A 16797-nucleotide genomic window follows, 5' to 3' on the forward strand; every position below is an offset into this window, starting at 1 on the left:
TGTAGTAATGGGTGAGAACAAATGCAACTTGCATCATGTCATTTATCAACAAATTAGGGGGTTTTGAAGGATGTTCTCCATTAGGGAAGCCTTAAAAAAAAAAGTTATTAAAAATCTTCAAGAACATATCTATAATTTGCTGTCTTTATCTTCCTTCATTCTTGTATTTTATTATTACCTTTTTTTATATAGTTAAATTAAAAAACAATTATAAGTGCCTTGTCTTGCTCCTCTATCCTTCTTCAGTAAAAAGCTAGTCTTTTTAGAAGACAGTTGCTCCCGTGAGCAGCAAGATTCAAGGCACTTAAGGCTGCTTTCTGGCTCTGCGGTGACTTAATTGTTGGCCTTCCAGAAGTCTGTTCTCATTCTTTGTAGTTTTCCATTAGTAAAGTGGGGGAAGGGAGGCAATGCCAGCGCTGGTGAGAGGAAGGAGCTTTTCTCAATTAAAATCCCTGCTACAGTGTTTCCCCCACACATCCCCTGCCCAGGCCCCTGACTGCTTTCCCTAGCTTGACATATGGTAAAAATTCCTCCAAAGGAACCGTTTCCTGTTTCTGCCTGACAAGAAGATAAAACTTCCAAGAATACAGTAGAGAGATGATGAGGAACAGGCTCAGGCAGCCATACACATGCCAGGGCATGCAAGAATTTGGAGAATTTTGTCCATTTGCCAGTACCCACAAAAAAAAGTCTGGAGTGATCTGCAGAGGGACTTGACAATCCTTTTATTATAAGTCCCAATTTAAGTACATTATGCCCAGTAATTTGGAGTTGTTGAGGTTTTTTTTTCTGCTTTGAGATTTTTTTTTAAAGCACTGCTTAGGGAAGATTAGGGAGTGACAGAAATGAGCAGTGATCCTCAGGGTGTGTCCTATATGAAACTGTCTGACTGCACAGGCTCCGAGCATTATATGCTTCCTTATCTAATTATTTTATCAGCTCTGCATTAAGCATTTGTCCCAGTTTTCAAGTGCATCGAATCCTAATTGCCTTTTATATGCTTTCATTCTGTGGGTCACCTGTTTGAAATAAAAATTAAAACATCCTAGCTATCACTCACCAGCAGTGTTAGTTAAGGCAGTGTGTTTTTTGGCCAGTGTTCCTTGACCTCTGATTTTGTGCGTGTTATCTGAAAATTTATTTTCAGAGAACAGTAATTCTGAACAGATTTTGATCATAGGTGTGAAAAGGCAGTATTTTGAAGCTGAAAGATAGCAGGACACACAACAAAATTATCAGCAGCTAAAACACAGAAAATTTTAACATAGCTGATGATCTGATGCTTGCATCAAGCGGGTGGGGGTCCCTTGGGTTTTTTAAACATCACAAAGTTCACTGTAAACCTTGTGTTGGTTAGAGAGGTTCAACTTTGACTTACGGGCTGAATTTGAGCCTTCTGTAGAAGGCACCTCTACTAGCAGGCTGCCAAACTAGCTGCTGTGTACAGTTCTCAGGTTTCAGTTTTCTGAACCTTTAGATAGATGAGCAAACTATTCTTGGATGGTTTTGCCAGGAATTTGAGGCAATGTTCAAGAACATTGTATAGGGTAAAGCAAAGTGAGTGCTTTTGCTGGCAGTGTGTGTGGTAGCTCACATACACTGCATTGGTATTGCAGCTGTACTTCTAGCAGATAAACTTACATTCTTTCTCGATAGGATTGTGTGTCAAGTTGGACCAATGAATGAACAACAACAAGGTCAAATTGAAGTTAACATCAGTGGAAAATTAGGTAAATCACCAAGTGAAGTGCTGTTTACATACCAGGTAAGTGCATTTTTTTTACGGAGAGCTGTTTTATACTTTCTGTATGACTTAAGTTAGAAGTTTACCTATTAAGCACAGAATCGTTTTTGTTTGTCTTACAAACTGTTTGATCAATAGCACTGTCATTCAAGAATGTTAGAAAACACTTAATTTAGCATTTCTGTATACAAAAGGTGTACCAAAAATCTATGCTGATCAATAGGTCCAGAATCTCAAAACAGGGTGATATCTGCCATTCAAGTTAAAAAGATGTGGTAGAAAAGCAACTGTAAGAAACTTATTCAATAGTGGCATAGTATCTCTTAAGTGTCACTACTGAATTGGAAAAAAAGCACTGCAAAAATTAGGTATTCTCTAGACACACGGTGCAGTATTTTAATAATGATATTTAGTCTAGCCAATGTTCTTAATGAGAAGAATGGATGCAGGGCAGCTGAAGAATAAGTAATGAAGGTACATTAATTTCTTTAATAATTTATTTAATTAAAAAATATGGCACGCAGAGCCACAGGCAGCATGATGTGTGTTCATATAACATATGTGCTTTGTTTTCAGTGTCGCTATGAAGGAGAATTTCATTTCTGTCTTAATTGCTTTGCTCTAAGTGTGGCTCTAGCTTATAGGTGATCTAACCTGTGATTTTAGCAGCAGGTATCTTTGTATCTATGAGGTCTTTAAACTTTATAAGAACCTATGATAGTTGAGAGGTTTAAATAATCTCAGTCCTCATATTGATACTTAAAGTTACACCTATAAACTGTAAAACTATAAAACATAAATGGTAGGTTAGGCTTTTATCTTCTCCCTTATTTAAACTTGTGTCTCATTAATTCTTGATATCTTGTGAGAAGGTAAGGAAAAGAGTTGGCAGTATACAGTGGGAATAAGTCAAGAATGACATTTAACTGAGAAGAGGATATTCTTGTTTTCATAAAACAGGCTAGAAGAGGGTTTCCTGTAATTTCCAAGCAAATACCTCTTCTTTGTGGTAATACATCTGCAAAAAAACTCCCACCCTTTTTGCTTGAATATGTCATCTGTTCCTTTGTGGAAATGTAGGTTATGATTAAGTCTTGCTTTGTCCATCTCATTCATCTTAACTGGAGAACAATGAAATAATCTTCCGTGTGTATGTTTGTGGTCTCTAGGACAGATGCTATGACAGTAAGCCCTACTTGAGATGAGATTTTGACATGAATCTGTTGTGTTGGGTATGTTTTGCACCAGTTCTCCTACACATCTGTGTGTAAAGATTCTCCCACGGTTTACATGGGAAGCACATGAAGTTGTTCTGGAGTGTGTTGAAATGTAATCTGAAGCCCACATGTAGGCTTCAAAACCTGTCTGTGGACTTGCTCTGGTGGGATTCCCTGTTCAGCCCATCTGAGAAGCGAGATAAGCAGCCACTGCTTTTGGCTTCTTCAGGGAAAGATTCTTAATTGCCCATCAGTGAGGCACTAGGAAAACCTGCTGTGCACAGGCATCATCCAGGTGGATGTTTTCCTGCAAGCCCAAGATTCCTTGTATGCTAATCTCTGCCTGCATTGAGGTTACTGAAAAATCAGATGCCTACGCTCACTGCTGATAAAGATAATTTTTATTTTCCGCAAAACTCTTTCCTTGGGAACCCTATTTACAATATGCAAAACAATGACGAGTAATATAATTCACACCTTAAAACTGATGATGTTGGTTTCTAGTTTCATTTATCTTTATCCCACAAAAAAACGAAGCCAACTGTGGGCTGCAGTAGGATTGAAGTCGGTGCAGGAGCATTACATTGACTTCTACAAGTGTGCACTTCTACAAGTGTGACACGAATGCTTCTGGTGTGAGAACAGACGGTCAGAGCAGACAGTTGCATCAGTTAATGTTGTCTTTAAAGCTGCAATCTTGTTTCAGTGCTGTTTTCAGTCAGTTCTTTGGTAATTTCTTTCAGTAGACATGCAAAATCTGGGCTTTGTTTAAAATCTCCTCTATTCAGTATATACAAAGGAAAGAAAATACTCTTCTCTCCAAGAACCTTCCTAAAATAAAATTTCTCTTATGAATTTCCCCCTTTCTTTGGCACATTGGCTGACTACCCTTTTGTTGGTAACTATCACTGTTTCTACTGTGTTCTCTGATCTGCTGAAGCAGTATGGCTTCAGCTTTAATAGTGATCGTTCTAAACACATTGTGTGGCATCACAGAGCAAAAGTGAACAAACAGTTGCACAAGGAAACACTTCAGATGTTCAGCCTGGTGTGTCTATATGCACCAGAGGTATCATCATGCTCCCCACAGTCTCAGCCTTGTACATGTGACTAGTATCTGCCACCAAAAGCCCATAGTCACTTATCAAGTATATCAGATATAAGGAAGAATTTTTTTTTATCATGAGAGTGGTGAGTCAGAAAAACAAATTGTCCAGAAAAGCTGTATCTGCCCCATTATTGTAAGTGTTCAAGGCCACGTTGGGTGGGCTTTGAGCAAGCTGATTTAGGGAAAGATGTCTCTGCCCATGGGGGGTTGGATTAGATGAACTTTAAAGGTCCCTTCCAACCCAAACCATTTAATGATTCTTTAAGCAGCACTATGTTTGGCTCTTGTTGATATGCAGTCTGAACAATGAGATTTATTTTTGAAGGTGGACTGATGAGGATCAATTGTCAGAACAACTTGGGGTTCAGACTCATGCTTTTGCCCCATCTGCCACCACAGAGCATTTCAGAACTGAGGAATGCACCAGACCTCAATTAAATGGGTAAAAAATCCAGTTAAAAGGGAAGCCATAGTTTCAAGTAGAAATACCCTGGTTCACAAGTGTCTGTGCTGTGCAGTGAGCATCTTGTCTATATTTGCCGCATAACAGGGGAAGAAAGCTCTATTTCTACCTATCCATCAGAATTTCTCTATACAACTTGAGTGAAGTTCAAGTCCAATCATTAGAGTGAAATTAAATTCTGATAACCCAGTCATCCTCTGCTGGCGTTTCTATTGTTTCACTATAAGCAGGATCAGGAAATAACCATTCTCCTGTTAGTGAAATAGAAATGAAGTTATGCTAAATTTTAATATCCAGCTATGCAGCACATCTGGAGCACTGACAGCTTGGCTGGTCTCTAAGCAAGTGAAGCAGTAACATGGCTAAAGGCCAGTCCTGCGTTTTCATTTGTTGTTAACTTTTTCTAATTTGCTTGTTACTATGGCAGTGAGAAGCGGTCTCAAAGGAAGTTAAGCTTCATCAAAATATATGGCCCAGATTTGCTGATTCCATACAAGCATTGATTCCTTCTCAGAACACCTCTTCTTCAGACTCAAGCCACCAGGACAAGAGCTTGCAGCTGTTTTTCAGAGCAATTCTATGAGTTTTAGGTTGTGCAGGTTAAAAAGACTACATGGTTTCAGAAAGCTCAAATAAATCTAAGATGGTGAAATTAGAGGTAGAACTTTGCAAAAGTGTAATACGTTTCTGAGGTGTTGAAGGTAGTTTAGGAACTGACTTGGAAATAATAACTTTTTGTAAATCAGGATGTCTGTTTACCTAAAGAAGATGAGATGAATAACAAAAAGAGGAAGAAGGAAGGATAAATTAGAGTCTGATCTGAAAACAAATATGAACATGACTATTCACCCTACTGGAAGTCTGAATGTGAAATGAACAGCACAGTTACATTAACAAGGTGCACTCTTTCACCTTAATCTACTCCCAGCTTGGCAGTTTCCTCTTACCTGCATCTATCCTCTGCTTTGCTTCTTGATGTTTGAAGCAATTGCTCCGGGAGGTCTCACCAGGGCAGTGCCTCAAGGCTTTTGTAGAGTGTTTTAGCTCATTCCTTGATTTTTCTCCATGAATCTTTACCTCATCACATTAATTTTACACTATAGCTGGGGACCTTGGGTGGTTTTTTTGTGGGGGATTATTACATGCTTGTTGCCATTATGATTGATGTTGATAAACCACACATCTGCAGAAGTCTGGAATTGCTTCCAGAGGATCTTATTTTATTCTTAAGTCCTGTAGTACATCTTGTTTGTGTGTCAGCCTGCATAGCGGACAGGAGAACTCCTGGCTAGCTGAGAGTTCTAGCAGAGTTGGCCCTTATTCATGTGGATATTATTAGTCTTAACTCTCTATCATCTGAGCTATGCACTTTAAGGCATATCCCACCATCCAGTGCTCATGATTCGTCCTGAAAGCTGCCAGTAAACACTGGCTGTGTGATAATACAGACTTTCCAGTCATGCATGCTTCCATTTCTCCATCAAACCTGTCAGCAAAGCTCTATGGTCTTTTCAGAAAATCATGTGGTGTCTGCCTCATGATAAAAAGATGCTATCTTCAATCCAAAAAATTAGTTGTTTAAAATATCAGCCCTTTGCATAAGTGACCCATCCACAGCAGCCAATACACAATGTGCATTGCCAGGCAAATGCTCTGCCTGGATGCCTGGAGTGCCTGGAAGCATTTGATCAGCTTGCATGGTGTGAGGTTTCGACAAAGCAGCCCCAGAAATGCAGGGACTCAGCTCACCCCTCTGCTGTTGTAGAAATAACCCAGGAACTGACTTGTGTTATGGATGCTGTGATGAGGCAAGCTGGTGGGTCAGGTCAGCCACTGTGGTAAACACCAGATTGCCAAGAATGCGCAATGGAAATTCTCTGGTTGAATATCCTGTGAGTGGGTGGCTTGTCTGAAGAAACAAGAAACAGGCTCCCTTGAGTCTGAGAAAGGAGGAAAGCGGAGGGGGGAAGAGCAGTTCCTAGTGACTCGGGGAAGAGCAGTTCCTAGTGACTCGAGTTCCCCGTTCAGAGGCTTAATTTAGCTCCTGTGGTTACCTTTATACTCCATGAAATGACATTTTGACCTCCAAGAATGTGGCTGGTATCTACAGGACTTCATGGGCAATACCTTTTATTTTTGTGCATATAATATACAAGAGTTGGCAGAATAATTTGGCTTTCAATGTGAGCCAGGTAATTTTGGTAACAAATTATTTGTTTTACAAACCTGCATCAAGAGCCAGAACTTACTGCAGCTGGAACCAGGAGGAGGAGAGGGAAGAGTTACTTGTGAAGGAAAGGGTGGATGAGATAAATGCAGATCAATAATGTGGTCTGCACATTTGTGAAAATCTTATCCACATCTGGGTGCACTGTCCTTGAAACAGCATCCCTGTTCTCTGCTTGTATGGAAGCACAAGGGCCCATTTCTTCTTGTGAAGATGTGCACTTGCATCAAAGGCAAACCCCCAACTGGAGGTCACTGTCTACAGGAGCTGACAGAAGGGAGCTTAGGTGGTTTCACCATTTGCTGCCCATCATGTCCATTTGAACACTTCCATCTGTTGCTGGCTTCCCCTTGTGCTGCCGCTGCCATCTCTCACAGCATCACGGGGACATGCTCTGACACCATCCTCTTTTCCCTTCCCAGTTGTGTCTCTGCTTGTGATCTGGCACAGTTTTGTTTTCTCCAGCATCCCCCTCTGAAGCATAGACTTCATGCCAAGGATTCCTTGCAACTCTGTTAGGCTTCACTCCTCTGTTGCCTTCCAACTGTTTTTGAATTTCTGGCCCTACTTGTTTTCTGGCCTTTCTCGCTTTGATTTTGTGCAATACTGAAGGATAAAGGGCAACCAATTTTATGTCAGTGGTATAATTCTTGGGCTAGAAACTGCTTACCACAGATGGATACTATGGTAGATAGTATCCTTATTTACAGAATCATACCCAGAAATTCTTCAGGGAAAATGAAACTTCTTATAGGTGAGGTTGTTCTTTGTGACAGATGAGGGGAAAAGTAGAGAAATGGAAAAAGAAGATATGCAGAACTTAGGTGATGCTCCATAGGGCCCCACTCCTCTTGTTCTTGGATACTGTGCAAGGAAACAGAAGTGAGTTGGCTGGACATGATAGTGCAAACATGGAAAGCTACAGAGCAAACAAAACAAGTGAAAAAGAACATGAATCAGCCTGGAAAATCAGATCCCAGATACAAGATGGGTGAGCAAAAAAGAGGCTGGGGGAATGGTTCTGTTTTACACCTGCATATCTTTAAAGAAAATTGCAAAGAACCAAGAAAAACAAGGAAAAAAAGATAGAAGAATAGGAATAATCCCACTGCTAGCCATCTAAAAGCTGGACCTTGATTTGGGACCAGCAGATCACAGAGATCTAAAACACTGGGAGCTCTCTGAAAGCATTTTCAGACTATAAAAGTTATTTTTTTATTAAAATTGTAATAAAAAAACCTGAACAAATAAGAGATCACCTTCCTAACTCTGCAAAAACAGAAATTACTACTCATAAAACATTAAAAATGAAAAGGTTCATTCTAGATTAATAAACAGGATGAAAAATGTAAGAGCTAAATGTGAATGCTCAGAGCATCTACAGTAGCTGTGTAAGAGCAGCAGTCATGTGCACTGCTAATAAGCAAGTTCACTTTTAAATGTGATTATAAGTGGAACAGACGTGGAGATAATTTACCCTCTAGCACGCAGAAAGCATGAAACTACAATGAAAAATATATCTGCATTTCTGTGAACAGATTTTTAAGTAGGGGGCAAAGCATACAAACAAAGCAAGCAAATATGAGATTTCTGGCTGTGATGAAGAAAACAGGACACTGGAAAATGGCCTGAGTGGGAAGTCATATACATACTTGGGTCAGTTGAAGCTCTTTTATCAGTATTTTTCTTTAGATTTTTTTTCCAGTACTTCTGAGCTGATGAAGCAAAGACAGTGGCATACAGGAATGTAAGGGAATTCATTGGTATTACAAAGATAATAAATGAATTTTCTACCAAACATACTAGCATTATTTGAATGTTATGTACCATTAGCAATGTACAAGGACTCAGAAAGTGTCATTGTCTCACTGCTTGGAGCAGATAACCACTACTTTCAGGTAAACCATATCAACAGGGAGGGCACCAACCACAGGCCTAAAAGCACTAGAAATAACCTATTTGTGGCATTATTTTCCTTCCAACAAAGCTGCCTTGTGGTTATCAAAGCATTGGGAAAACTGCTTATCAGTTTGGGAATATTTCCCTAGGAGTCTAGTACAATACGGGAAAGTTGGGTTGCGGGTGGACTTTGAGATCTCTAGCTCAACATTATTACACCTGAGTAGGATTCAAGGAAGGTTTATATATAAAATATGTAAAGTGCTCAGATTTCCCATGACTAACAAGCTACAATCTGCTCAGACCTACAAGCAAGAAATCCTGTCCAGATCAAATTATTTCTTCAGGATAAACCATTCAGTAGGGAGCAAGTTACATCAGTTAACAAGTTGAACTAAATAATGATTGTAGGTCACTCCCAGCTGAACTATTCTATTGAATTTTATTCTGAATAGCGTAGCTGTGGATGTGCATACATTTTATCAAAACTGCAAATCCACTTCCTACAAATACAGGACATGATCGTGAGAGCGTAAGGCAGTGGGGAATCCTGGTGGCACAAAGTCTCTCTGCTGGGATATGGCTTACCAGACTCATCAAAAAACAGGCCACTGAACAGCTGACAGACATTGGAACAGGCTTTTTAAACTAGACTATCAAAAAGCCCACGTAACAAGGTAGCCTGTTATTGCAGAAAATATTTATGCTCAAGCATTAAACTACCTGGAAGGTGTAAACAATATTTTCCTGGTGACAAAAGTATTGACCTGAAAGAACATCCCTCCATTACAAACAAAATAAGAAAAAAATGAAATATGTTTGAATTATTTTCTGCACTTTAAGGAGTTATAAAACAACGGTTAAATTAGTGCTTGCAGGGTTGTTTAAATTTTACTGTAACCATGAGAAATGAAGTATTGCCAAGTCCTCACAAGGGCTGATGTTTTCCAAAAGAATTATTACAAGACTGCTACAAATTCCATACAGTACACATAATCAAATGTTCTGTTTAACATTATAATTGCACTGAGCATTACAGTATGATGTTATAGTGATGTTATAGAACGTGTGACTCCCCTGGTGTCTTCTGACAGAACCAACAAAAATCTCAAAGTGTGGAGGGCTGAAATAGCAAGTGGGGTATTTATCATGAGAGCAGGTGTACTTCTGATTCAGAGACTGAAATGAGAAAAGGGCAGAAACAAGGAGAAAAGAAATCCTTGAGGGGATTTGGAAAAGGTGGCATCACTGATCTTGCAGTACTGAGATCAGGAGCTTGTCAGTGCCATTTGTAATGATTGAACATTCGGTACTGCTCAGGGTTGAGTTAAAATAAAGGGGTTTGCCTCTTGGTACAAGTGGCATTTTTGTTATCCCTGAAACAAGGTTTGAAGCAAAGAATTTACCCTTTGTCTCTCATTTTTTTCTGCAAGGAGAAGGAAGTAGGGTTGTGGTAAGAAACACAGAGCTGTGGATTAGGTGCAGCTTTGCCAAATTGCATAAGACTGTGTAAGACAAGACTAGACCTGGCACCTTCCAAGGGTCTGAACCTGTCTGTCCCACTGGTGAGTGCCATGGGAAGGGATTGCCTTCTCCTTAGGTAGGACAATTCTTATTGAAGGCTTGTACCACCACCAATGGCACTTTTTCAAATTATCTTGTCGTTCAGTGAAATATCATTCTTCTCCTGATCCTATCTACCTAGTTGCATTTTTGAAAAATGCTTTCTGGTTGAGCATTTGTATGACCTAATTTTTTTCTTTATTGATACTCTTAAGAAGACTGCCAGGTGGGCCAATGGAATTTTGTTCCTTGAGCCATCCATGAATATTTTAGAAGAGTATTAAAACTTGCTCATAGCATGTTGGTTTTGCAATAAAATGATTATTAAAATTGTTAAAATTCTTGATAATTTATTTTAACTGCTTATTTTTTCTGGCAGATCCTTAAGAGGAAAGGAAAGGGAGAAAATGTGAAACAGAAAATAGCAAGTTAAAATTAATCAAATAATATTCCTGCCAAGTTTATGGTAATAAAGTATTACTATATAATGCCTTGTCTTATCAGTCATACAGAAGAATTCCTCTGCACACAAAGCATCATTCAGTTTCTCCTTATTAGATCATCTTTATAAGGAATCCACAGTATTTGTTCTCTGGAGAGCTCCTGGTATTTGCAAAATTACTTTAAATGCGTTAAATATGAATATTTCAAATTAAACTCTTTTAAAATAGTCCTTTGAGGGACTGCTGCAAGATCAGCAATTAAAGACAAAATAAGGGTTAACCATAGCTATTCCACCTCCTCTTTGACTGCTACCTGAGTTAGTTCCCAGAGTGATTCTTGGTCCCAGTTTTCCATTCAGACTGAAGTGCAACCAAAATGTGTCTGCATCATGGATTCATGAGAGTGGGTGGTGAGTTCTCCTCCTGTTTGGTATATCTGGGCTTTAAATTACAGCATAGTCTTTCTAAGGGGGGGGAAAAAACAAACCAAAACAAAAACCAACAAACAAACAAAACAATAAAAACAAAAAAACAAACAAACAAAAAAACCCAAACAAACAAAAAAAAACCCCACACAGTTCCTGGTGAAAATGGAACAGATACTTGTTTCACTTCCCACTTACTGCTATGTTATTGAGAGATAACTTTGCTAGTTGATTACTGATGCATCCCTGTTCCTAGGGAAGCGAATGTAGACCACCCCTTACAGGTCCCCCACAGAAAATTATGCTGGATGGTTCATCTTCAAGTTTGTGACTCCCTCTGTATTTACTGGTTGCTGGCAACAGAGAGAGCTGATAGTTGCCAAAGCGACCCATCAGATAACCCAGCAGAGCTTTAACAGGGCAATTATTTCACATTTTTGCTGGAAGAAAGAAATATGGCTGTCTAGATGAAGTTCTTAGCCAGCTTCCTTTCATTTGTTATGTAAGATTACAGAGAATAGGGGTGCATGACACTTCAGAAACCTTTTCTTGTTCCTTTGTTTCCTAAGTCTGTCTTTAAAGGCTTCCATTAAGTAGTTTTTAGTTCCTTTCCTTCCTAAGTCTGTCCTTGTAGGCTATTCTTTCAGTGAAGGTAGTATTTAGGGAAAGACTACAAGTTTTAAATATTTTTTTCAGAGGTTCAGGGAGAATAAATTTGGCCATACTGATTCTTTAGTGGTTCTTGAGCAATGCTTTCATCTGAAAGCTATCCTAGACATGTTATGCAGCTAATCATTGCTGTGGATAATACAAAGGCCCAACATGCTTAAAAATTTTAGCAATTAAGATTTAATTTGAATTTAATAAAAGGTATGGGTTTCTGTCCATGTGGTAAGGTTACGCTTAAAGTATTTGATATATTTTTATAAACTATAGATTGACTGTGTATTTTATATACAGTTGTGATTTTGATCTTTTCAGTAACAAAATTGTTATAAAAATGAGGTTTTCTATGAATTGCATATCTAGACTTATGTTAATTTAAACTTCAAATGTGATTTTTAAAACTGACCTCCTAAAACTTTTTATTTACCCTGGCTTGACTTGTTTCAATTTAGCTTAAATTAGCAAGGCATTAAATCCAAATACGAGGGTGCACAGAAAGGGTTATATAGACCAAATGAGCTTTTAAAATGCTTTAAAATTACTTTGAGTGACTTCCCTATATAAAATCTTGTAACCTGAGTGATGTATTAAATTAATGCTAAATCAAAGGTTAGTACATGAGAGCAGTCATATGCTCACTCTTGAGAAGTGAAGGGTTTACAAACAGATTTCTCTCAGGGAAGAAAAGCAATTGACACCCAATTAGTTAAAGCGTATTCCTAAAGCTCAATGACTCGAGAGCAAATTACAGTTGTCATTGTGGATTTGTGAAGTGTGTTGAACCATGATGCATTCCTTCAGAGGGAAGTTGCTCAGACATGAAAGTATAAAACAAGCAGAGCATGTATGAGTTCTCCATGTTTCTATAATATCTGAGCTTCAATAAAATAAATTTTTAAAGTAACCATGAGGTCAATTGGATGCTTTTTTATGGATTCCTGCTACTTGTTAAAAACCTGTCGATGACTCACCAAGCTTTGAACCAAAGTGCAGTATATCAGTCCCCTTCTTCCCTGCCATTGGTGGGCCCTTGGTTTTGTAGCTGTAAGTTGTCACAGAGGCAGCAGTCTGTGCTTGAGCAAAATGACATGAGAGAACGTGTTTTGCTGCATGACTAGTAAGAGGTGGGCATGTAGCTCTGTTTCTCAGCAGGGCTTTTCCTCCTTGGAGTGGGATTATTGGTGCTATGTGATGGTGATCAGGGAAACCCTCAAGAGCAAGAGAAGTTTTCAAACTTCTCTGTTCTTTCTTTATTTGCCAATGCTTGCTATGGAATAGCCCCAAGTCAGGACTTTATTATCAGTCAATCACTTTAGCAAGATTAGGCAAGAGGAGGAGGAGAACAGCTGTCCTTTACAAATATACATGAGACTGGGAAATAAGTTTATTGCTTATTTGACTCATTCAAGAAAAGACTGTGTTTTAATATGGGTGAAGCAGCACAGTTATACATTAGAAAAGGCATTACCTACTCACAACCTCCCTAAGCTCCTGAACTGGTACACTTCAGCAAGAGCAGGATCAGGATACCTCGTAGCAGTGCCCCAGCCTAATGCACCAGCCACACGCCTGGACCTGGCATCTTCTCTGTGTGTGCAGCACCCATGGCAGCTGGGTACCCTGGACCACCGTGCTGCCTGCAGGGACAGCAGCTGTGGCCTGGCGGGCGCGAGGGCTGTGGCACGTCTGCAGGCCTGGTGAGGCGTGGGGCCGGCGGGCACCCGGGGCCGACTGGCAACCCCTGTCACGCGGCTTGCTTGGCTTCAGTCATCCTCTTGATTCAGCAGCTTCAGTGTGGTCCTGAATAAGGATGCTTTTCTCAACTGGAAGCAGAAACTACTTAGCGATGAAGTAATTAAATCACGCTGTTCATGAAAAGCCCTCACTGTTAATTTACGGTATTTGTCATGGCTCCCAGAATACAATCATGGAAATAAAGACTGAATTGAGAACAAAAGGAGGAAACTTATTTGAGAAATTTAAATATCAAACAAATTTCATAACAATTTGAAGTGTGTTTGCTTGTTTTAATTGTTTTTAAGGAATCCACTCCAAGGTTCTAGGTACATAAAGAAATGTTGAGTGTTTTCTGATTTTCTTTCTTTGCAAGCTCATTGCTCAAGAATAGTATAACAATTAAGACCCTTATGAGATAAGCAGAATCTTCATATTCTTTCTGTTTGGTACAAGCTTTGAAAACCATGCTCTTTGTCTCTTGTAGCTGACACACAGTATAGGAAACTGGAAGAAAAGATGTAGGTAGACTCAGCCATAAGAAAAAGAAAAATCTTATGGTATTTCCTGGTATGAAACCAGGAAATCCAACAGGAAGCTCTCACAAACATAATGATAGCTCATCCTACATTTTGTGAAAAGGGAATTGAAACTTGAATAAAGCTTCATAAAATACAGTAAAGAAAAAGAGTGCGTTCACATCATCTTTTACTTCTTCCTTCAGCATAAACAATAAAAGATTTTGTTTTATTTTAGAAAAATTGTCTCTCATTACCTTAATTTTACTATTTTTCAGATAGTAATAGTAAACTTCTATTAGCTATTAAACCAAATAATATTGGTGTAAATTTTATTTTATTTTTCTCAATTAGTTTGACAATCTTCTCTTTGCAGGAACCTCATCCTTCTCAAATAAGACCTGAAAGTGGTCCACAAGCGGGTGGAACCACACTTACCATCTCTGGTATAAACCTCGCCACTGGTTCCAAGAAGGATGTTCAAGTTTCAGTCGGTAGCCAGCCTTGCAATGTGTATGTAGCCTGAGTAATTAACAATACAGAGCTGTATTCTAATGAAACACCAACCTTTTCTGGCCTTAAACAAATCCGTTGTCTGTCTCTCCATTACTCATCCCATGCAATGGAGTTCTGCAGGTAACATGCAGACAGAAGGTCACTCAGAGGCTCCAGCTGGAAGAAGGAGCTGTAAAAACACCCAAAGTGGGATAATTTAGATATCCAAAGATTTCTGCAGTTTTGGTTTTCTCTGCTTGACTGACTGCTTCAAACTCACTCGTGCTTTCATTCAGTATCTCCTCAATGGTTCTGTATAAAATCTTAATCTTCTAGTGCCCCTTGGCTTGTTCTTCTCACTTCTTTTTCCTTTTATTATTTGCTGCCCTTCTCTTTTCTCAAAAAAGGGAAGGACACCAAGTGTGTTGACATTGCATTGTTCCTGTGTTTTGACACGATTCATTGTCATATCCTACATCTTTTTTAAAAAACCTAAGTGATCTGAAGAAAGTGATGTCTCCTCTGGTAACTAGTTGGTGCCTGGCAAAAATAGAGCCCTGGTTTTGTTGCTTTGGGGGTACTGCAGTAAAGGAATACAAACTTCCATAATATTGCTAACAGAAGGTGTTTCCTCTTCTTTTTTTTCTCCAATCTAGCACCAAATTTGGAGACGAGATCATTTGCATTACAGGACCTAATAACAAGGTTGAAACTGTTCCAGTCACAATGAACTATGGAGGCATGACAATTACTGTACCACAGCTGTTTACATACAGTGGGAATCCTACTGTCACCAAATTCCTGCCAGTAAATAGCTTCAGCAGGTAATGAAATGTTTGTCATAACTTCATTTAAAATTGGGTTAAAATATGTATAATATGTAATAAACCTATTATATACAGAAGTGTTTGAAATAAACTTCTGTATTCTGGCCATGCACACATTTAAGTACGTAGGGTTTGTGGTCTAAACTGCAACTGATATTTGAAAGTATTCTGTTTACCTCCAAATTTTCATCCTGTTTCAAAGGTCAGTCCTAAAACCAGAAAAGGCAATGAGCTTCTTATAAATTATGATGTCCCAAAGAAAGAGGTTTGAAGTATTTCAGCATGTCAGACAAATGATCTTTGCATTAGTTCAAATCTTTATCCTACTAGGATAACCTATAGAAAAAGTTTCTAATGGAGAGGTTTCTAACAGTTCTTCTATTTAGCTTTCAATAAGTGTGCTAGAAACAGAGGAAAGTTATGGTGTGTCATCTCTTTCTTTGTCTCATGAGGAAAAAGAAGTATCTTCTTCGGAAATCTAGACCAGGGTTCAGTAATGTTTTTAGAAAGTATGCGCTGTTCTATGGTGGTACTTAGTAACACCCATCTGGTAACTGTTCCTTCTGGGGAAAAGCTCACCTAGGACTAATGGGGAAACCAAAGAAATGTATAGCATTCTTGTACTTGTAGCAATACAGCAAATCATCTGTATAAAAACCCTTGTAGCATACCTCTGGCTTTGAAAGTCATTCTGTGACCTATACAGGGACAAAAAGGAGCCTGATTCATGTTGGTCTCTGCTGTTCCTCAATATTCTGATCTTTCTGCTTAGTGGGGTAAAGTTGGCAGAGTGGGATCGTGATATTTCCACTTGCTTTCAGTAAAAAGAATTGTAACAACATGACTCAACAAACAGAACATTAAAAATAAATTTGGCCATGACTTCTCTTGGAGATATTAATACCTGTCTCCTTTAATATTGAGTACTCATTTGTATAAAATAGGATTTGGTTTTAACATTTGCTTTTTATTTTTGGTTTGGGTGATTTTTGGGCCCGGAATGTTTCTTTGATAGGTTGATAGTGATTTACTCCATGGGATTTAAATGACTTTTTTTTTTCCTCTATATAAACTGAAGCCTATTTTTATGGATCGCTTTGAGGTTTGCTATTCCTCTAAATCCATGTTACTTCAATGACTTTAATTCCTACTGGCAACTTGCGTGCATTCTTCTTCTTATGTGAATGTATTATTTTTTAAACAATGTGCTGCAAATGAAAGGGAGTAGAGAAGCCAGGTCCCTACAGACCTGTGGAAAATACACTCTCACCTTTGTCTCAGAATGATTTTAATAATAATATTAAAGATGTAAAGCACACAAGATTGGCATCAATGAAAAGCCAAAAATACTGGCAAAGCACTTTGTACTTTTTAAAATTCTGCTGTTTTCAAGTGATTTTTAAGTTGACATTGCTGGTTTTAAATGCTGTAGTGACTGATAGCTTTAACAAAAGTCCTTTTTGTAGCA

General features: G+C 38.7%; 1 protein-coding gene across 3 annotated transcripts in view; it reads left to right on the forward strand.

Moving 5' to 3' along the window:
* The window catches only part of PLXNB2 (plexin B2), a 259192-nt gene that overhangs the window by 209763 nt on the left and 32632 nt on the right, over positions 1-16797 (forward strand). For all 3 annotated transcript variants that reach the window (XM_017818176.1, XM_017818177.1, XM_017818178.1), the window contains 3 exons: positions 1657-1765; positions 14384-14520; positions 15159-15326. In XM_017818176.1, coding sequence (XP_017673665.1) covers positions 1657-1765; positions 14384-14520; positions 15159-15326 — 414 coding nt within the window. The remainder of the gene's footprint in view (positions 1-1656; positions 1766-14383; positions 14521-15158; positions 15327-16797) is intronic.

Source organism: Lepidothrix coronata, unplaced genomic scaffold, assembly GCF_001604755.1.
Source record: "Lepidothrix coronata isolate B3197 unplaced genomic scaffold, Lepidothrix_coronata-1.0 Scaffold66, whole genome shotgun sequence".
Lineage (NCBI taxonomy): Eukaryota > Metazoa > Chordata > Aves > Passeriformes > Pipridae > Lepidothrix > Lepidothrix coronata.